Genomic DNA, 22,111 nt, shown 5'->3' on the forward strand with positions numbered 1-22,111 from the left:
TACAGGAAGAGTGCAGGTCGACAACAACTGGTCCTGCCCGCCACCTACAAACGAAAAGTGCTCACCCAACTGCACAACAACATGTGTCACGTTGGCGTTGAAAAGGTTCTGAACCTAGCGAGGGAGCGATTCTACTGGCCTTTCATGAAGAAGGAGATAGAAGAGTATGTGACCAGGAAGTGCTCTTGCATTAAACAGAAAAAGCCAGCCACATATGAAAGAGCACCAATGGGAAGTATAACATCAAATTCGCCCCTTGAGTTGGTGTGCATCGATTTCCTTCACCTGGAAACCTGCAGAGGTGGATACGAGTATATCCTTGTAGTGGTTGATCACTTCACCAGATTCGCGCAAGCCTACCCCACGAAAAACAAGGCTGGTAAGACAGCTGCTGACAGGCTTTTCAATGATTTCATCCCCAGATTTGGATACCCGGCCAAACTACACCATGACCAGGGTCGAGAGTTTGAGAATGAGCTCTTCAGAACTCTCAGGCAATCAGCTGGTGTCGCCCACTCGAGAACCTCTCCGTATCACCCCCAGGGCAATCCTGCAGAGAGATTCAATCGCACGCTATTGCAAATGCTCCGCACCTTGGGAGAGAAAGAGAAAGAGAATTGGAAGGACCACCTGCCCCACGTACTCCAGGCATATAATTGTACGAGGCACGAGGCCACAGGTTTCTCCCCGTATTATTTGTTGTATGGCCGACATCCTCGCCTACCAGTGGACATCCTCTTTGGCCTCATAACAGACAAAGGAGCTGAAACTAATGGACCAAAAGGATATGCTGAGAAATGGGCAGGAAAAATGGTGGAGGCATACCGAATAGCAAACGCAAACAGTCGACAGTCCAGCTCCAAAGGGAAGACATACTACGATAAACGGAGCAGAGGTGTGGTTCTTCAGCCTGGGGACAGAGTACTTGTACGCAATCTCAGTGAACGAGGGGGGCCTGGAAAGCTTAGATCGTACTGGGAGCAGCTCATCTACATTGTGAGAGAACAGGTGGGAGATAATCCTGTCTACAAAGTAAGCCCGGAGGCGGGAGGCCGACCAGTTCGCACACTACACAGGAACCTCCTGATGCAAGTCAATGACTTACCTATAGAGCCTCTTCAGAACCCGACCACCAACACATCTGAGTCACAAAAGCGGAAGAAGAGAGCCTCAGACATCCCGAAACCGACACATGAGGCACCGGGCCCATATATAAGTGACTCTGAGGAAGAGGAAGGTGTGCCTCGTTACTGGTTGCGAATACCGAGGGAGAAACCAAGAACGGGAAGTTACTTACCTGTGCCGCATGTTACCCCCGACTACCAAGATAGATCTGAACAGAATGAGACCCATCTGGGAGAAACGATTCATGTAGAATCTGAACAGGACAGGGAGAGTGTTCGAGATGAGGAACAGGGAACATCCAGCGAGGATGAACATGGCATGGAGCAGCTTCAACCTACAACCGTTCAAGAGAAACTGCCTGCTGTCCATCAAGAGAACAATGTTCCCAGACCACAACCTGAACATCAGATCCCACTGAGACAGTCCACGAGAGGAAGACGGCCAAGTTATGTGTTTACTTACCCATCCCTGGGTCAACCCGCTTATCACCCGAGGCCCACTGTGAGTGCAGTCGGAATCCAGCCAGTACAGTGTGCTTACCAGTGTCTTGGTCCACCATACCTCCACCACCTCCAACCCTCGTTCAGTGCCCCATACCCTTACTTACCTGTTGCATACCCAGCCCAATGTGGATGAGATATCCTGAAAGACAATTACATACATTATATACTCACCAGATGAGATCTGGAACACACTTTTTCTAGAACATATAGGATACACTAATTGAGAGTTAGGTGTTTGAAAAAAAAATGGGGTGTGTAAAGGTTCAGAGTGGAATTGTTCAAAATATCTTGTGTCAGGAGCCACTTTTATTTGTTGGGGAGTGTGTGATGCACCCTTACGTGAGAACACAGTAACCATCAGCGTTTTAGTATAATTGAAACTTTTATTTATGAAAACAATATTAGTTTGGGGGGGAACCAAACAAAGCGGAACCAAAGAGTAGGTATCGTTACACCACGTTACCTAGATGACGGACGCCTTCCTCTTCTCTCAGACAGAGATTCGGAGACGAAGATGGCGGTTCGCTTTTTCACTCACTAATTCTGTGATTCTGTTTTCCAGAGCTGAGAGAAGTGAACCCCAAGCTATAAAAGAAATCATTTGTTACTCCAGTTACACATTTGAAACTCGTAACATATACTTTATTTATATATTTAATATAGGTTTTTGTTTGCCTGATATATAACGTCTTTAGCTCAATACACTTATACTAATGTCCAACATCAACTTTGTCTGCAACCAGAAATATCACTGTTTTATGCTATGCCAGCACTCGTGGAACAAGTTTGATACATATAAGGAACACACATAAACAGAACGCAACCACTCTTAATGTGGTTTAGTTACTCTTTGCCTGAACTAGTCAGGCAAAGCCACAGAGTGAAAACACTAAACATAAATACTGATATCTCACCAGAACTGCTGTATTTACCGGGGGACTTCAGTGCGGCCTTCCATGGGCCTTTGTCATGGTTCCACCTCTCCTTGTCAGGTATTTCTTGGTTTTGAGGTGGAATCATACAGAATCCTCTGTTTCATGTGAGGAGAGATATTTTTGACCCTTGCGGTCTTCCATACTCTCCTCAAGTCGCGTCATTGCTCAACCCTCCTGTTTCATAGTTAGTGTTAATTACCTCCCCTATAAAGACTCCTCGTGTTTCTTTGTCTCGTTGCTCGTGCATTGAATGTGTTTATGCTGTTTGATGTTATGCTCTGTAAGCTGTATGCTGCTCGTGTTCCTGTTCCCCGAATCTAGTAAGTCTTAGTTTAGTGTTTGTATCCCAGTGTTTGTTTGCGTAGTTTAGTTAGTCAGTGTTTCCTGTCAAAGTTTATATTTCATCCTGTCTGTTTTCCCCCTCGTGGGTTTTGTTTTGCTTGTTTAGTTTTGTTCATGTTTTATGTTTAATAAAACACAGTTGCAAACCAACACCAAAAACAAATTGTTGCGAGGCTGTGAAAAACTGGTGTAAATGACAGCGTGAGAATCTCCATGTCAGCGGATATCCAGACAAACCCTTTTTTAAATAAATACAAACAACATTTAATTGCTAAATGAATTTTTCATCAATTGTTCCTGGATATTGAGATCCAATGTTTCAAACGGACCAATTACTTTTCATTCAGATCCTGTTGTGGCGAATCGGCCTTCACTCACAGAAAGAAATCTCAGAGACAAGGGTTCCAGATGCCAAGAGTTTAAACTTTATTTGACCGAGAAAGCAACATAAGACACTCAGAGTTTTTCTGAAGATGTCCATCGAATACACATCTGACTCCATCTTTTATACATTGTTCTCAAGTTGTTAACAGAGTTTAAACCAATCATGTTTTACCTGACATCACCTACCAACCAGGTTTTACATGACATCAATTATTTTTGTTGATCCATTCTCTTTTGACTCGCCACGGTTAAATATTCAGTCTCATCTATCAGATTTCAACTGTGGCTGACCCTTTCTAAAGTTTTTAAACCATTCTACAATGATTGTGAAATTGTAACCTTTAAGTAGTTTGTAGCGGCCCCGCTCCCCCCCACCCGCTCGTCGGGGGGCGCGAGACCCGCGACGAGGAAGCCCGCGTCAACGCGGCCTCCCGGAGGGTGGGGGGCACGGTGGCTTAGTGGTTAGCACGTTCACCTCACACCTCCAGGGTTGGGGGTTCGATTCCCGCTTCCGACTTGTGTGTGTGGAGTTTGCATGTTCTCCCCGTGCCTCGGGGTTTCCTCCGGGTACTCCGGTTTCCTCCCCTGGTCCAAAGACATACATGGTAGGTTGATTGGCATCTCTGGAAAATTTGTCCGTAGGGTGTGAGTGCGTGAGTGAATGAGTGAATGAGTGAGTTTGTGTGTGCCCTGCGATGGGTTGGCACTCCATCCAGGGTGTATCCTGCCTTGATGCCCGATGACTCCTGAGATAGGCGCAGGCTCCCCGTGACCCGAGGTAGTTCGGATAAGCGGTAGAAAATGGATGGATGGATGGAAGTAGTTTGTAAGTTTAGGTTTATTAAGTTTAACTTTAAGAAAGAAAGCCAAGCTCTAACCACTGAGCCACAGGCAAGCTTTTAAAGTAATATATGTTCTGGTTTAGCAGCGTTCAACTTCAAAAGAAGACAACAATGAAGATACAAATTGCATTCAACATTTTGTTGTATAATTTTGTTTGTCAGACATTCTTGTGAATTTCCTGGAAATGTGCAAATAAGACATGTATGTGTGTCCTGTGACTAAAAATGTTCTCAGTTCTGCAGGTGTTGCACGCAAGTAAACTTTTTTTATTTAATATTTACTATACTTTAGGATTTACTTTGGCCTACGTTGCCTATTTTTAGCTGTTATTGTAGACTTATAAACCCTCTCTCCATGCTTCCCATCTATAATTAACTTTTGACATGATACATTTAGTGACACAGATTTGTTGTTACACTGCTGAGTGGTGGCTTGCTTTGTTGGCCTGTACACCAGAGTTATTTTTGTTGAGTTAAGTTGTTTAGAGAATACGCTCTTAGGTGCCTCCGTGTGTGTATATGTACTATAACAGACAATGACAAATGTTTTAAGTGGGTCCCACGTTTTTTGAGGCATGTGATGTTGTGTGACTACATGTCCCATAAGGCTTTGCGGTCCAAGTCCCGGATGTCTATCGCGCCGGAAGAGAAGCGCGAGTCTTTCCCAGCCATCTTGTGGCAACTAGCAGCGAAGTGCTCGCTCAAGCCCCGTAGAATCGGAGGAGAATCCTGCTGAAAGGGCGCCATCATGCCCGGACATATGCAAGAAGGTTTCGGCTGTGTCGTAACCAATCGGTTCGACCAGCTATTAGATGATGAAGAGGATCCGTTTGAGGTGTTAAAGCTCGCAGAAATCAAGAAGAAGGACGCGACCGCTCCTGGTGCCGCCAAGACCGCCGCGCAGGCTGCAAAGCAGGCCAAAAAGGAGTCGCAGAAAGAAAGAAGAAACCCAGCTCCCGACAAAAAAGAAGAGACGCCAGCTCCCGTTCCTATCAAGAAAGAAGGTAAACCGTGCTTGCACCAGACTCGATATTTGTCCACACTTCATCATAGCGATCAGTCTGCAAAAGGGACTGCTAACGTTAACCCATGAGGTCACGCACATCACTATTGTTTGCGAGCTGACTGACACCTGGACAACTAGGATCTCTTTTAGAAAAATGCCTTTATTATCACTATATGTCGTGTCCACGCTACGCACGTAACTGAACCTGTTGGTGCATAATTGTTTTGTAGATTTGTGAGGTGAAGGCCCAAGGCTTTGCCATCCGCACCATGGGCTTGTTCAAAATCGATAAATGTGCTGTGTGATTTAGAAACAATGATTTAGTACTAAATGCTTTGTACGGAGTCTGACAAACGTTAAAATTGTATAGTCTCCGGGACTTTTTAAAGCACGGTTGTCGCGGACACCGAAAGCACGCTGCTAAGAGCTCGTGCAGTGACGTTACAGCGCCCACCTCGTGTTTGGAGAAACACGGGGCTTGTCCGTTTCAGACACTCCGTTAAATCACCTGATATCGGCGTGCGACATATTTTGTTCTTTTAACGTTATGTTATTGGTATTTACTAAATAAATAAACCCACCTTTCACTTTATTACGCACTTTCATACTTAAAAGTTCAATGTAGCAATTGCGTAATCTAATGTTAGAAGGGCTGTCAAAAATGGCGTTTTCGGGTGTCGGTGTTCATGCTGTAGCGATCGGGATGAGAGTAAGCACCGAGCAGCGGGCGATCGAACAGGTGCGCGCGCGGGCAGGCGGGACATCAGGCGCGCGATCAGCTGTTGGGGTGGGAGTCTATTTCTGTAAGTGGCGGGTGGGATCTGTCACTCTCAGGAGGACCGAACCCTTGTTATTGACTCACACATCTTGGAGTTTAAAAAACTTGAATTAAACTAAATCAGTGTTTGATTGATGTTGGGTCAAATAATCGAGACTCTTTATTCTTAATTACATGTTTCCACATTTAGGCTACTTTGGTGTTGCCAATAATTAAGGTTCATTATTTTTATGGTTATTTATACTGGATTGGCAACATTAATGATAGCTAATTTTTTATTAATCGACACCTGTTGCGACTGTTTAATCATGATATTTTTTTATGTTACAACATGAATTAGGCCTAATTTTTATTGTTTGTTTGTGTGTGTGTTTTGAAGGCATTAGGAAAGTGGGCCGGCGGCCGGAGCAGCAGGGTCAGCCAGGGTCCCAGCAGCAGGGGTCCCAGCAGCAGGGGGGTCAGGGAGAGGCTCGTCCCCCAGCAGACAGGCGGCCTGACAGGAGGCCACCACGTGAACGGCGCTTTGACAAACCCGCTGATGATAAACCTGCTGAGGGTGGAGAATTCTCTGTTGAGAAGTGAGTCATTGGGCCATGTTTATGTAGTAATACAACGTTGGTGGTTGGTGTTATCAAGTTTGCTTTCGAAATGAATGATGCACTAGAAGTCTGATCTTTTCCGTTCTCGTTTGAATTTTATTGTACTTATTTAAATGGATCAAAATGGAGTATCATTATAGATACTTTACAGGGATATTTCAGAGGCAAAACAAGATTTCCCAGTGTTTTACTCAACCTCAAGGCATCCTGAAGGAATATGACTTTCTTCTTGAAGAATAATGCAGTCAAGAGTTGTAATACCAGGTATAATTTTTCTTCCAAGCGGTAGAATGGGGGGCCATTTTTTTTGGTCATACATCGATCAAAGTACTGCTTGACACGGCTCCGTCTTCTGAGGTCTTCTGAAGCGAATCGATGCGTTTGTTGAAGAGAAATTATATTGAAAGCGCTTTTAATAACAATGTCTATCTTGAGTTATCCCTCGGCTGTGTGTGAACAAGAGGCTTGTTTTTCCGTAGAATGATGGTTTCGAAAGCTCCCGCACAGAGGAGACGGTATACTATTGGTACAAAATGCCGCATTCGTAACCGGAACTTATGACTGTGTCAGTTGCCGGATAAACAAGCCTCAAATTCACACTCAGACAAGGATGATAGAAGTTAGACATTAAAGTTAATAGCATGCTCAATATGGATATTTCTCTTAAACAAAGCATTGATTTTCTTCAGAAGACCAGTGTTAAGACCACCGAGCCATGTCGAGTCGTTCTTTGATAGATGCACCTCTTTGGAGCTTCAAAAATTGCTACCCCTTTCTACCACTTGGAAGAAAAATGATACGTGGTATTATAACGCCGTCTGCATTATTCTTCAAGAAGGAAGCCATATTCAGCCAGGATGCCTTGAGGATGAATAAAACATGGGAAAAGTTTTTTTTATCTTTAAATAATTAGTAATTTTTCAAATGCTGTGTGTTTTGAATCTAGATCATAATGCATCTCAATAACTAAATACAATTAAAATTGTCCTACATCAGGGCCGTCGGTGACAGGCCGTTCCGGGGCCGTGGCGGTCCCAGAGGAGGGCGTGGAGGCCGAGGCAGAGGCGTCGGCAGGGATGGCTTTGACTCGCGTGGCAAACGTGAATTTGACAGACACAGCGGCAGCGACCGATCGTAAGCGATTTTGAATCCACTCGTAATGACGTAATTGAGCTTGGCTGTGACATCTCAAAGCTAAGTGTTAGTTTTTGTTTCAGCAGCATGAAACCAGAAGAGAAACGTGGAGGCAGCGGATCGCATAACTGGGGCACGGTAAAGGATGAGATGAGGTCAGTGGAATATCGGACACATCTAGCATGATTGTCATTTAGAGTTATAGATGGATTTAATTCGCAAACCTATTTAGATTTGTCAAGTGTTCAAACCTGTTGTCCCATGTAAATTTTTTAAACGTTGGATGCATTTTTTTTCTTTTTGTAGTGAGCTTGACCAATCAAATGTCACCGAGGACACCCCTGAGGGAGAGGAGCACCCACCTGCTGACTCTGAGAACAAGTGTGTACACTCACAGCTTTTAATTAGAATGACACTGCTGAGTCATTGCTCAACGTTTGCTTCCTGTTTGATTAAAATATTCTGCCACCTATTACTAAAAATAGCCTTAGGTTGATTTTGGAACATTTTGCACATGCAGGTGTAGAATAGAGATATTTCTTCTGACTTCACAGATTGAAAGGCGTGTAGTAGCTCTAACTCAAATCATGTTTTTATGGGTTTCTCCCAGGGAAAATGAGGCTGAGGAGGTTAAAGAGGAAGGTCCTAAGGAGATGACTCTAGATGAATGGAAGGCCCAGCAGGACAAAGATCGAGCCAAGGTGGAATTCAACATCCGCAAGGCCAATGAAGGAACCGACTGGAATAAAGGATATGTTCTGCATAAATCCAAGGCTGATGATGAAGATGATGTATGTAAATCTAACAATCTAAGAATTTTCATCAAACCATAAATTATATAATGCTTCGTACAACAAGTTGCTGCATGTTGCTGGTTGGCAACTGATGCTTTATTTAGCAGAATTTATTATAAATTCTATATTTGTCAAACTATGTCCCCCACTGCACCCCCCTTTTGAGAACCACTTTAGTGCATAAAACAAATGTTTAAATAGTTTGTAGAACCTTCATGTTTGTGAAAAAATTATATCGTTCTGCGTCTGTTGACTTCCTATAGGTGTCTGCTGATGACATGTCTGGGGAACACCACTTCCGCAGGCCCGCTAATGACATCACATCCCAACTGGAGATTAACTTCGGTGACCTTGGCCGCCCAGGGCGTGGCCGTGGAGGTCCACGAGGTGGAAGGGGAGGTCGTGGGGCCGGTGCCACTAGACCACCTCGTGAACGCAGGCCAGACAAGGTACAGTTTCTTTACAGTAATTTCATGTTAAAGCAGGTAATTATTTTCATTTGTACATTGAAGTGCAAGTTTGCCCTTAGAGGATTTCATACATCTTTAAAAATGTCACTTGTGTTTTGAATGGGCAAAAGAGAGGGTCACTTTAATGATGATTGTCAATTGAAGTGCCCTAGCTGGATATTAGCACTTTCTAAGCGAAGTGTTTGATGTTTATTATACAATGTGTAGTTTATTTTTCATTTTTGACATGATATTTTGTGGCGAGGCAAGGGGCCTGGTGCAGAGTGATCACCCATGAATTGAACTAGGGCTTTTCTGACTGCCAAACATCTAGAGACTTGTTCACTGACTTGCCCCAACTACAATTCAGAGCTGCTGTTGTGTTGTGTTAATTGCTGTAATGACTTAAATGGCCTGTTTGTCTGTATCTGCTTTTAGGCAAGCGGAACATCTGTCCCTAATGTGGATGATCCAGAGGCTTTTCCTGCCCTGGCTTAAGCTGCCCCGGTGGTGCTTAGTTCACCCAGGAGGGTCACTCCTCCACGGGTGCTTGTCTACGAGGCTTGCATGTTAACGGATCCTTCAGCAGATGAAATGATGGAAGACTGTCATCCATGCCATTCACCCTTGAGGACTGAATTTTACCCGTTTTAGAAAAAAAGGAAACGTTTTAAAAAATAATAAAAAAAATGAAAAGAAAGGACTACTTGCTATTCTGAAGCAATTATTGGTTGAGGTTTTGTATTTAGAAACAAGGTAGCAGGGGATGTTTTCATACAGTGTTTCTTTTGTTGTTTTGCTTTTTTCCCAGAAGTTATGCATCGTTCATGGATACTTTTTTGTACTGCTGCTTGAAAATATGCATTTCCAAAAGTAGGTGTGAAAAGCTCACTGGGATCCTACGGTGTCACTTAGCTTGCTTGATTTTGCCTTAAAACAAGGCAGCCCTTTTTATGGAAAAAAAATTTATGGAAATAGACAGACGTTTTATTCAATAGAATTAAAGACCTCTGTCCTTAAAAGTGGCTTTAGAATTACATTAAATCTGAAATATTTTTGATTAAGTGAACAATTTCTGATTTTTACCTTAATGCCAAGATTTGATTCCGATGATTCAGTTGCACTCGCCTTAAGAAGTGTCTTATTGAATGACCACTTTAACGTTTAACACACAGCTTTTAAGGCCATTGACTCTGGTAACTCAGGATAGTATCATATTCATTAAATTAGCATTTAAGCTAGCAAGTTTACACACCATATTCTTGTTTACTGATATGTGAGCCAGGTTAGAAATAAACTCTGTTTAAGACATTTTCTTTCTGCCCCATTGCTTATTACAGTAGTGCTACTGCATATTTGACCTGAAAGAAACACCATCTTGTTCAGTGTGGAATTACTGAGTGCTTTGATAATGTGTGAATTCCAACCCTGCTATTAGACCTCTGTCAATAATTAAAAGATTGTCGATTCATACCAAGTTTTTGTGTGGACTTTTAACTTGAGATTTTTTTACGGTTTGTTTTGTCTGTGTTTTCTTTAATGGTATACGGAGTTATGTTCCAAAGTAACAGACAAAATAAAGCCCCCTTGTCTTAACAGCTGATCTGATATAAAGTACTGGCTAAAGTGCTGTCGGTGATAAAGTTGAGAAATAACCGGTCACTTTCGGATTATTGCTCATGCTGGGTTGCGTGTCACTTACTGTTGGTACACAAATGTAGGAACTGCTATTTCAGGAAACTGGATATACACTAATGCTTTATACTTAAATGGAAAATGTACTTGTAATTTTCTGCCAGGACATTTACAATCAAATTTAAAATGTGTCCTAGGTAAAAAAGTAGACACTAAGCACACTTACATATTGTCATACAGTGCTCTGTTTTCACAATAATTTTGTGTTTGATGGTATAGTTCACACAAAAACTGTATCATCATTAACTCGCCCATTTGTTAGTTCAAACCTGTATAACTTTGTTCTGCAGAACACAAACGAAAATATTTTGAAGAACGCACAAACCATTCGCCTCCTAACATTTTTTAAAAAATCTTAAAAATTCTAAGAACAGGTGAACTGCTGTAAAAATCAAATTTCTTCATACATTGTGCCTTATTTTATGGATTTTTTCATTGAACTACTGTTTTCACAATTAACGTTTACAAGTGTGAATTTTTTCGCAATTCCTTGACAGTAAGTAAATAGAGACAGAACATTTTGACACACAAAAACAGGTGAACTCATTAAAAAGGAGAGAAATATACTATATACACTGTAAATCCTGTATTTACCCAGAACATAAATGCTTTATCTAAAATATGGTGGGTAAGAAGATTATTTTATAGTCGGCGTTAACATTTTTTTTTAATGTTGGTACAGTAAATCACACAAGATCCTGGAAAAAACAGTTTATTTTGACAGTACAGCATACAAGACAGGAAAGTGTACCATAGTTTACGTTATTCTTTATTAAAAAAAAAATGTCCAGTGAACTGTGCACCGACATGTGCAGCTGCACTTCCGGCGACCCGAATTTCGAATCCCGGCACGTGGGCCTTTCCTGGCTTCTGATTCCCTCTCTCTCATCCCACAATTTCCTGTCTCACTCTCTGTCCCCACTGTCCTATCCATATAAATAATAATAATAAAATAAAAACGGTTTGATGTATGTTTGGGTCAAAAATCTTGTATTAGAGTGGATATGAGTACTGGCTCTGCCAGGATATTGATGCGATTGTCTGATTGTCTTTGACTACAGTATTGTGAGAGTGGTAGTGTTGTAGTGGAATGAATGGTTGCCTGTACAGTTTCCTGAAAACTTACTTCAGATAACAACATCAGAATGATCCTCCTTCATTTATTTACATCTATTCATCAAGTTTGTCAGAGATTGATAGTCTCTGTTTTCACACAATCAGCATAAATGGTTGTCGGGGGCTGTGTGTCCTTTAAAGCATGTTAACTCAAACCTGCTTTATTAAAACCTACAATTTGTCTAGAGAGCTTCTATTTGCAGGCACTCAAAATCTCTATATGATCTGCAGTCAACTCCCAACCCTCATGCCGAGGCTGGGCTTGTCTTTGACAGGTGTCTTATTGAACAAAATGTGTTGCGACTGCTCCAGCCAGACACCACAAATTGTCTTTTGTTTACTTTTCAGCGCCCGTGCAGGACGTTAATTAATCACAGTCTGGTCATATTTTAATGCCCTCGGAGTGTCACGTCCCATCTAGATATTCACAGCAGTTTGTTTTCACTAAGTCAAGCGTCAACCTTTCACCAGGTATAACCAACAGTTCTAGTAAACGGCTGCTGCATGGTAAGAATTCAAATTCATCCAATAACCTGTCCTCCTCATCTTCCTCTTCTTCCTCCCCTCCGCTTATGGCTCCATGAGTGCAGATGTAATCCTCGGTAATGTCTGTGCTCCTTGTGATCTGGGTTCCGCCAGAGGAGCTGGACTCTTGAGAGAAGCTCTTGGTGTAGGTGCAGATGACGCTGGAGGGATAAGGAACCTCTTCTACCTCCACGATATCTGGTTCCTCACTCATGCTGGAGTCACACTGGTGGTAGTCGAACTGCATTTCAAGTGACATAGAGTAGAGGGGTTACGAGTGTGGAAGAATATTATATAATATATTATGAATCGATGAAATAATATGTTTCTAATTTTAAGGTCAACAGTACTATCTAAAGTTTACTGATATCGCCGTTCCATACTGTACTTGTTCAATTGTTCGAATATTTTTAATTGTGCCACATTATGATTGGTCACATACAGTACGTTTGGAAGACATGAGGTTTTCTGTTGTTGACAAATACAAAGTATTTTAATGATGCCTACACATGCTGTCTAAAAAGCTCATTATTTTTTGCAACATTGCATTTGTGCACATACCTGCTCAATGGCATACTCCTTGGCACATTTGCTGTTTGCTGGATCTGGAATAACAGTAGGTTGCAGGCACTGACAACATCTGAAGCATCTATGGAAAAACATCCAAACACACATGGGAGTTTAATGAAAGTAATGATTGTGTTTTTTAGATCCAAAACATTCAGGTGTTCCTGACCTTTTCCGGAAGGAGGATAACTGGCAGATGCACAGTAACATTAGGCCTATGAGAAGAACGAGTCCACCGCCTAAGATCACTTGGGAAATAAGTTTTTCATCTGAAAGATGAGAACATGAGCTTTTATCAAACTGGGCCAAAGAAACAAATTAAATGAGACAAAACAGGCGTCAATTACAAATAGTCGACTAAGGTTCTGGATCTTTAATATACTGATAAATAAACAAACACATACAGTCTGTTGGTGTGCAGACCGATAGGTAAAATCCTCTGGGTCCCTCCCCAGCGACGGTCCAGGCAGTAACCCACAGTTTATAACACTGTCCTGGTGACAAACCCCCGATAGTATATTGTTTCTTTGTATTCTCCACACCTACAATTAAACACAAGCGCCACAATAAAGAGCTCATAATAAAGTCAAGTTGTTTATAACTCTGGTTTAGCCAAAATTATGGAACAAATTCATATAGAAATATCTGGACTTGCTGACATCTTTAAAGTCCAGATTCACACTTGTACTTGTTTAAGAAAATATTATGTGTTACTTACTGTAATGTTTAATATTTTTCGAATTGTCCTGCAGGTAAATGCTGTATTTTCTCAAACAGCCTCTAATCTTGCTTTGAGGGATTTTAGACCATTTCACCTGCAAGCTTTCACTCTCTTTTAAAATTAGTTCGAGCCCGGGACCCTGCTCTGGAACTGTGAAGAGAAACATTGTTATTGTTATTATTGTAAAATGCAATATCCAGAGATCAGGGAATGCTTATTTACAGTATGTCATACACATAGGCCTCCAACCTGACTGCTGTGTCGAAATGCCTTCGATGGACGCCATTACTGGGCCTGATGAGCGCAGGGCAGTAACTGCACACTGATAGCATTTTTTAGGTTGTAGATCTGTACAGACACCATGTGCAACATAGAGTAACAACAACTGTAAATCATTCTTCACGAAAATCAATGTGCAAAATTTGGTTTAATATTGATAGAACATATAACATTAAACTTGCCTGTAATGTTAGCTGTGGTATCCACCACTCTGATCCACTGAAGCTTTTCTTTAGCTCCAACTGGATACCAGTGCACTACATACTCAGTTCTTTTGCCTGTAATAGCAAGCATCGGCCAGAAGAGGGCAATACTTTCATTTGAGAGAATACGAGACACAACACCTAGAACAAAACCTGAAAAAAAAGAAACAGAAATATTAATTTTGCTTGATTTATCATATGCATTGAGTCATATTTCACATTAAAGTGATGGTTCACTCAAAAAGGAAAATTCTGTCATCATTTACTCATCCTCTTGTCATTTCAAACCTGTATGACTTTCTTTCTTCAACAGAACACAAAAAAAGATATTTTCAAGAATGTTGTTAACTGGCACCCATTCACATGCATTTGTTTTCTGTCCATTTAATAGAAGTGAATGGAGGGCAGTGCTGTTCGGCAACCAACTTTTTTCAAAATATTTTCTTTTGTGTTCTGCGGAAGAAAGTCATACAGGTCTGAAATGACAAGAGGGTGAATAAATGACGAGAGACATTTTTGGGTGAACACTTTAACTCTGAGCGAATCAACACTACACTTGTGTGACTCAATGTTCAAAATGGTTTTCTATTGCATTGCTGGAAAGCATGATTGAATACCAAGCAAGTGTGTACTCCTCTATGCTTACCTGGAGAGCGTAACTCAATAAATTTAGCAGGTGATTGACCCTTCGAGTTAGTGGCAGACACTGAGACTGAACATAGATGGCAACAGATGATACGACTGGTAATGTTGGGGGCCACAGTGGTTGAGTTCATCTTCTTCTGCGTCTGGACACTTATATTATATCTTCGAATCTTTCCTTTGGCTTCTGATTTGCTTAGTTTCTAAAACAAAGTATAAATCAATAATTTACTTTTTATCATAATACGATGATTCTTCACTTGTCCCGACAAAATGATCTTTGTGTTAATCTTTTCATATCACATCCATCATTGTCAACTTAACTTCTTAAAAAAGATGTTGGTTGATAAAGGATTCTGATAAAAAGATGATCAATAAATTATAATCTGTTTTTATAATGTTTCACGTTGCTGAAAATTCCATAGACGGAGCGAAATGTTGAATAACCTTTATGCAGTCCTAATTCAGTGTTGTAATAGGAGCTATATTTGCAAAACTAAATATTTAACATGACAGTAGACAATAATATTGAATCTGATAGTGTCGACAAATGTATCTGTTGATGACGCTATCAAATGTAACAAAGAAAAAAAGTCAGCAAAAACCTGAAGACTGAACCAAAAAAATGAATAATGAACACATGAAGATCAATAAATATCCCCCCAAAATTCTGTACATTCATGTCTAGTGAATCATTGCTGGTTCAGTTGAATTCTTCCGAATGCACAACAAACAAACTGTCACTGTGTCATTAACATTACAAAAAGCAACATCTCTAAAAGAGTTCTCAAATCCATCACTTCCTCGAAGCCCCTGCTAGATTTTTGTAAACTGAAACTTGAACGGCGGCTATCTTTTGGTTTCAGGCTAACACTGTTTGGGAAGATGCAATTCACACTTTGAAAGGCATTGGTTTGACCTTTAAAAGTGAGAAATGTTTGGGGGATGGTGTCCACAGATCTGTCCACAGAAAATGTGCCCTTGAGCTGAACAATGCAGATAAATGCTAATTTGTCATTGCAAAAAATGTATTTTGGTGGGTTAAGTGTTGTTGGACACTTGCCTTCCAAAATATTCTGAAACACGTTTCAGATTTTGGTTCCTGGATGTACCATACATCAAGTGGCTTGTCAGGAGCTAAATACGGAGAGAAGATGCAAAAACAAAACAATAGAAACATTTTTTAACCATCACTTAACGCACATATCAATTGAGCATAACCTCTTCATTTCTACTAAATGAGCTGTTCTTAAAGATATCTTGTTTTTCTAAAGTTACTTTTTAAATCAAAAAGGCATTGGAATTACCTCTACGTGAGGATTACAAACTTGTGGTTATATGACACATTCTTTTTGACAAATGCTTTAATCTTTAAACCGTTGATTAACGCCTGTAACGTGCGGAGAAAAAGCGTTCCAATCCTACGTCACAAGAGCGTTCTTATCTAACACCATCTTAGTTCTAAAGCACTCTTACCAGAACACAACATTCATTTGACTCCGCTAACAACTTCTGCCTGCTTTTAAAGTACACACGCAAACTGCCTTTGAAATCCCACACTGCCTATTTGATTTTTTTTATTACAAAATAGTTGTATGAGCAATATTATGTCATTACTTACCTTCCTCTTGGGTTTCTGCTTCTTTTGCCTGACTCCATTCGCTCCAAAGGCCCACTGTATGATTTATTTTTCTTCTGATCTGGAACTCGTATTTGGTATATGGACGCAGTGATAATATGTTCAAACTTCTCCCAGCATTAATCTGTAAATAAAAATAGTACAATTGGATGTGTCACTAACTCAACATTTGTTAATGACTTTAATTTAGCGTTCTGGAATACATATGGAGATAGGACTCTCTCAATGTGAATGATATGTTTACTTCATCATAATTGCTTTGTAAAGCATTGCATAGAATGATGCATAGAATATCTGCACCGACATTGGCACCAAGTAAGCAAAAATACTTTTTCTTTAAGCAAATTGTTAAAGGTCCAGTGTATGAAAATTGGCGGCATTGCAACCAGCGGCTCAATCCCCCCTCCCATTCGTAGCACTACGGCAGCTGAAACAGCACTAAGATTTCACCACGTTTTAGCTTCTTTTTCGAAGTAAAGAGTATTTACCCGGAGGTATGTAGACATAAATAGCACATTTTAAGAAAATAATACATAAAGCTTAATTATGTAAGGTCTTACATTTACATTTAGTAATTTAGCAGACGCTTTTATCCAAAGCGACTTACATGCGGGGTAGGCAATGGATCAAAAAAAAAGAAGACTGGTCTCATATAACCTAACACAGTATACAGAACCATTCATTCATTCATTCATTCATTCATTCATTTTTTTTTTTAAAGAGTATAGAATAAAATAGAGTCAGAACAGATCAGTCAGATGTCTTTATACACCTCTGCATTTCTACCAATAGGTCTTCCAAAAAATTACACGTTGGACCTTAAAAATACTCTGAAATAAACTGACGACCCATCCCCAAACTCATGTCATGGGTTGGATCTTGCCAAAATTTAACTAAACCTTTTTTCGTTTTCAATCAAATGGAAATCTTAGGCAACATCTAAACACTTCTGTTTGCTATACTAATAACAATGAGATTGTAATCATATTTCTGATACAAATTCATTCACACAGAATAATGAAAAGATACATTGTGGGAAGAATAGCACCAAGTCAGCGGTTCAGTTTTTTAATGATAAGGGCAAAGAAAAAACCCTTTTGAGTCATCGCGGAGGGCTTGTGGTTTGACAACCTGATGTTTTGTGGGTTTTATGTCATCATGAATTATCTGCAACTCCGCGTTTTGCTTACCAGTTTTACCAAAACAGATGACTGATAGATCCGGAGATAAAATTAAGTAAAATGACTATGATTTTGTAACTGAAGATGCTCTGATCAGTATCATACTTTGAACATCCAAGTTTTATTACGCATGACATTTTGCTGTAGCTTTTGCAAAGCAAAAGTCATAGGTTCAATTTTAAGAGAAAATTCATACTGATAAAATGTGTGCTTTAAATGCACTGGAAGTTGATTTGGATATAAGTTAATGATAAAAAATTCTGGGTTATATTCAACCTAGTGTTGCGTCAAATAGGGACAAACACAAGCGTTGGGTTGTATAATAACCTATGCAGAGTTTCAACGCAAGAATGCTGGGTTGGTTTAACCCATTGTTGGGTCAAATATAAACATTTTCTGGGTAAATTTATCCCAGTGGTTAGGGTTTGTCCTTTTTTTGACCCAGTGTTGGGTGGTACAACATAATAAATTACATTTTAGAATCAGACATTGTACCTGGAGGCTCTCCCAGATCACATGTTTCACTCTGTATTTCACTTCAACCAAGTTCATGCTGTGATTGTCTGTGTGTAGGTGGCACCGTCTGGAGAGACATTCGACATGACTGATATTAGGCCTTGAGGGTTTTACTGTAAATAAACAAAAAAGTAATTAGTAATACTAAATAGGTCAGTCAAAACAATTTTAGTGCTGTTTGTGTTAACAATAACCTCAGTAGGTTTGTGTAAACCCAACCGATTCTGTAAAGGTGACCTATTTATTTTATGAAATCCCCCAACCCAGAGCACTATCTCTTAAGCAGGTGTAAGACAACAAAACAAGCGATAACCGATATGTTATTGCGAGTTCTTGTATATATGAGTACATTTTATTTGCACTTTAGTTTAAACATATCTGTGGTAACCCACTGCATGAGAACATAACAGTGGAAATTTCACACTTTACAAGGTAAAACCATAAAAGCACGCAATCCGGATACATTTTTCCCCTAATCACGGTGCACAAAAAAAGAGTTTGGCTTTGATTTTAAGTCGAACAGCATTTTTTTATGTGTATGAACAGAAATTTGCTTTCACTCTAACCGTTGCATTTAGATGGACGTAATGCAAACTCTACCATTTTAAATGTTTAAAACTGCATTTTAGAGGTTAAAAGAATACGGATTACAAATTAAATTATTTTAATTTAGGTATTATTTTTACCTGATTTAAATATTACAAATGAGTTAATCCATTAGCTAACAAGAACTAACAACAATATTTCAACACCATTTATTAATCTTAGTTTATGTTCATTTTGAAGCATTTACTTATACATTCAAAAGTTGTAACATTAGTTAATGCACCATGAACTAACATGAATAATTGTACTGATATTAACTAACATGAACATTTATAATACATTCTGAAAAACTGTTAGTTCATGTTAAAGGGATACTTTATCCAAAGTGGAAAATTCTGTCGTTATTTACTCACCCTCAGATTGTTCCAAACCTGTTTATTTGTAATATCTTTGTTCTGCCGAACACACAGGAAGATATCTGGAAAATTGTCAAATCTAACCCCCATTGACTCCCATAGTATTTATTTTCCCTACTATGGCAGTAAATGGTGAGTGAGATCTGACATTCTTTCAAATTTTATTTTTGTGTGTTCAGCAAAACTAAGAAATGTATACAGGTTTGTTTAAAATTTTTTACAGGAACAATCTAAGGGTGAGTAAATGATGACAGAATTTTAGGTGGACTTTATTTTACAATACGTGTAACCACTGAATAGTGTACATACTTACCTAAGAAAGAACTGGGTAGTATAAGGTAACTACATGGTATATGTATAGAATAGATTCAGGGTTAGTACCTTGTTATTACCCAGTTATTATATAAACTGTAATAAAAACACAGTATGTACAAGGGAAACAAGATTGTAAAATAAAGTGCTACCGAATGTTCCTTTTTGGATGAAGTACAGTATCCCTTTAAGGAATTTCCTAATGTTAAAAAATTCAACCTTATTGTAAAGTGTCAATAGTGTCAATATAGTTTTTTACCTATGTTGCTGAGGATGAAGTTGTGTGGGCCTGATGCATTTGATCCCAGGCCATTTGAGACATTGAGCCTCAAAGTGAGTTGTGACATTGAACCAATGATGGGGAATGTGGCAAAACAAAATCTTGAAGAGTTCATCACACTCCTGTAGAACTGGGGAGGGCCACCTAGTACCCTGATAAAAACACATTTACATAATTTAGCATTCAAAAGTTCAATGTCAAAGACATATTAAAGACTCATGTTTGTCATATGATTTCCAAACTCAAAGATCTTCCCTGGAATGGCTATTTGAAAACTCTTTTGAACTTACCATAACTGACATGTGGTCGGGACCTTGGTATCCCTTCCTATTTTCCAAGTGCATGTGACATTGCCAGATTCTGTTTTTCGAATGCAGGTCAGGTTTTGTGGAATGTCTGGTGGATCTGAAAAAGACATTTACATGACTGTGTCTCACAAGGAATTTGCTTTAATACATTCATTTATTCATTTGGCAGGCGCTTTTATCCAAAGTGTTATAAAAAAATCACTTTGAATGTTATGCAGGCAGTTACTGTAAGTTTCATCTTTTCATTACATTTGTCCACTGGTCCGAATAACTTCATGACAGCTGTCATGGTTTTAGTTTCAGATGACATGAAACTTGGTTTTGTTTATCTCTCAGATCATATTTTGTTACGGAGGTCATGCATAAAAAATGGCGTCATTCTATGCATGTAAAAGCCTTGTTTTAAAAAATAAACCAATTTAACAATTAAATGCTGAGACTTTTTCAATCATTTCAGTAAGAAATTTCCCTGACATTTTAAAATACATATTTTTCATGATTTCCTGCAAATAACTTTCACTGCTAAATCCAGCTTTGCCATGAATTGGTAAAAATAAAGAAATATTACAGAAAGTTAGAAAGTATGTGCTTACATCCTGGAGCGATGTCAATTCCACATGGTTCTGGATCTTTGTTACATTTACAGGTGAAGATGCTTAACTTTGTTAAGTTCTTAACATTCACCGACACCACATTTAAATCTGGTGATTGATCATGCTTAATTTGTTCACCGTCTCGAAAAATGATTTTTGAGCATATCTTGTTAAAGAAACAGGAGACGGTTAAATCCGAACCTACAAGGACTTCTTTGCCCATGTTTGAGCGGGCAGTGCACACTGGATCTGCAAGAAAACAGAATACATACATAAAAAAGTACAGAAGCATCAAAATGAATGTCACGATAGACTCAAATGAATGTATCAAGGCACAGAGGTGTCGTGCACTCCATTAGAAATAGACTAGTTGATGGTTACCAACAGTGTTCAAAATACCCTTTTTACTGCGCAGAATTAAGAAATTCATACAGTTGTACACAATAAAGTCAAGTTTGGAATGACATAAGGGAATATGCTGAAATGAATTATGTTATTTTAAGACATTTTTGATATTTATATCTTAGATCTACATAAAATGCTCGGAGTCCACTGAGACAACCGGTGCAGACAAGATTATTATATTTAGATGATCTATCCCTTTAAAGGAACAGTTTACCCAAGTTTATTATAACAAAAGTAACTTAACCAAGAAGTAATTTTTTTGATGGATTTGTATAACCACAGTTTGATTGTAGTCATCATGGCTAAATAATGGATACTACAGTGTGACCAGGGTAAATGTATGCCTAGCTCTATGTACAACAAACATAACCAATAAAAACTATGTTACTAGTTAAATCATTTTCGTAAGGGATATTTCACAATAGTATAAACAAAATCCGATACTGTGGTTGATCTTTGGAAAAATGACATAAATGCAACGTAAATAAATTGCCATCATAAACCTATATCAATGCACAATGCCTTTCACTTTCTCACTGTTTGTGCTGGTTTCAATAACACATTCATAAGTGTAGATAACAATAATTTTATCTTACTTCCATGTGCACCTGCAGCCAGGATTAACAGAAAAACGAGCATCAGCCAGACACATTCAGGAGACATTGGGCTCCAGCTGCAGATCAGGCAAACTCAGAAAGTTCCTCGTGCTCTGCGGGCAATATACGGAATTGTTGTGGATCGGTAACACATCCTCCATAGTTTCTTTCCATCTTCAGAAATTCAAATCGCATGATCAATGAGAAAGATCCGTAATACTATATTCAAGACCACAAACGCTCATTTGAATCAACGAAACACACGTTCAGCTCCGCTCATCATCGTGATGGCTCGGATGTAGTTTGACGCGTCGCTATCTACAGGCTATTAAGTAGTAGCCTTCTCAGCGCTTAAAGCCACTATGTTGTCATACTGTAGGGTAACACATAACATTGCACTTACCCCTGCCCATGGGACAGAAATGTTGAGCTTGTTCATTTGCGCTGATGGTGTGTTTTAATGCGGCGGTGTTACGCTTCATGCGCATCTCCTCCCTCTCCTCAACTGAGAAGTGAGAGGGCAAGAGTTACTTGCGTAACGTGAAATGAGTAATGAGTCAGTAAGCCTGCACTTTGTATACAGTTACCTGTCATGTAGGCACAAATGTCATATTTTGTCTGGATTTAAACAGATAAACGCCCTTGACATTAAATAGGCGAGGAGTAACTTTTCCGGTGTT

The 22,111-nt window shown here is 39.5% G+C and overlaps 2 protein-coding genes across 5 annotated transcripts; one reads left to right on the forward strand and one right to left on the reverse strand.

Moving 5' to 3' along the window:
- The first annotated feature begins 4,780 nt into the window (after positions 1 to 4,780).
- Positions 4,781 to 10,368, forward strand: serbp1a (SERPINE1 mRNA binding protein 1a). Of its 2 annotated transcripts, none has more exons than XM_056751215.1 (8): positions 4,781 to 5,135; positions 6,295 to 6,493; positions 7,511 to 7,648; positions 7,732 to 7,803; positions 7,955 to 8,029; positions 8,259 to 8,439; positions 8,706 to 8,891; positions 9,330 to 10,368. In XM_056751215.1, exons 1-8 carry the CDS (start codon positions 4,880 to 4,882, stop codon positions 9,387 to 9,389), a joined length of 1,167 nt encoding a protein of 388 aa, XP_056607193.1. In that variant the 5' UTR covers positions 4,781 to 4,879; the 3' UTR covers positions 9,390 to 10,368. The 2 variants fall into 2 exon arrangements, with proteins under 2 accessions (XP_056607193.1, XP_056607194.1); XM_056751216.1 differs by having other exon boundaries at positions 4,782 to 5,135; positions 7,735 to 7,803.
- A 925-nt stretch (positions 10,369 to 11,293) lies between these two features.
- il12rb2 (interleukin 12 receptor, beta 2a) lies at positions 11,294 to 21,961 on the reverse strand. Of its 3 annotated transcripts, none has more exons than XM_056750623.1 (16): positions 21,835 to 21,961; positions 21,432 to 21,544; positions 20,431 to 20,679; positions 19,820 to 19,934; positions 19,509 to 19,681; positions 17,955 to 18,088; positions 16,261 to 16,402; positions 15,703 to 15,776; positions 14,644 to 14,842; positions 13,977 to 14,150; positions 13,765 to 13,863; positions 13,513 to 13,665; positions 13,199 to 13,336; positions 12,964 to 13,063; positions 12,789 to 12,876; positions 11,294 to 12,468 (listed from the first exon to the last, which is right to left on the reverse strand). In XM_056750623.1, exons 2-16 carry the CDS (start codon positions 21,496 to 21,498, stop codon positions 12,109 to 12,111), a joined length of 2,265 nt encoding a protein of 754 aa, XP_056606601.1. In that variant the 5' UTR covers positions 21,499 to 21,544; positions 21,835 to 21,961; the 3' UTR covers positions 11,294 to 12,108. The 3 variants fall into 3 exon arrangements, with proteins under 3 accessions (XP_056606601.1, XP_056606599.1, XP_056606600.1); XM_056750621.1 differs by having other exon boundaries at positions 21,432 to 21,605; positions 21,835 to 21,924; XM_056750622.1 differs by having other exon boundaries at positions 21,432 to 21,920.
- Positions 21,962 to 22,111: the final 150 nt, after the last annotated feature.

Source organism: Triplophysa dalaica, chromosome 6, assembly GCF_015846415.1.
Source record: "Triplophysa dalaica isolate WHDGS20190420 chromosome 6, ASM1584641v1, whole genome shotgun sequence".
Taxonomy (NCBI): domain Eukaryota; kingdom Metazoa; phylum Chordata; class Actinopteri; order Cypriniformes; family Nemacheilidae; genus Triplophysa; species Triplophysa dalaica.

Coding starts and splice junctions, on each gene's coding strand:
- serbp1a (XM_056751215.1), top strand. CDS start 4,880: ATGCCCGGACATATGCAAGAAGGTTTCGGCTGTGTCGTAACCAATCGG. Junction 6,494..7,510: donor GGAGAATTCTCTGTTGAGAA/GTGAGTCATTGG, acceptor GTCCTACATCAG/GGCCGTCGGTGACAGGCCGT. Junction 7,804..7,954: donor ACGGTAAAGGATGAGATGAG/GTCAGTGGAATA, acceptor TTCTTTTTGTAG/TGAGCTTGACCAATCAAATG.
- il12rb2 (XM_056750623.1), bottom strand. CDS start 21,498: ATGTCTCCTGAATGTGTCTGGCTGATGCTCGTTTTTCTGTTAATCCTG. Junction 19,682..19,819: donor CCGACCACATGTCAGTTATG/GTAAGTTCAAAA, acceptor TGTTTTTATCAG/GGTACTAGGTGGCCCTCCCC. Junction 14,151..14,643: donor TATTGAGTTACGCTCTCCAG/GTAAGCATAGAG, acceptor CTTTTTTTTCAG/GTTTTGTTCTAGGTGTTGTG.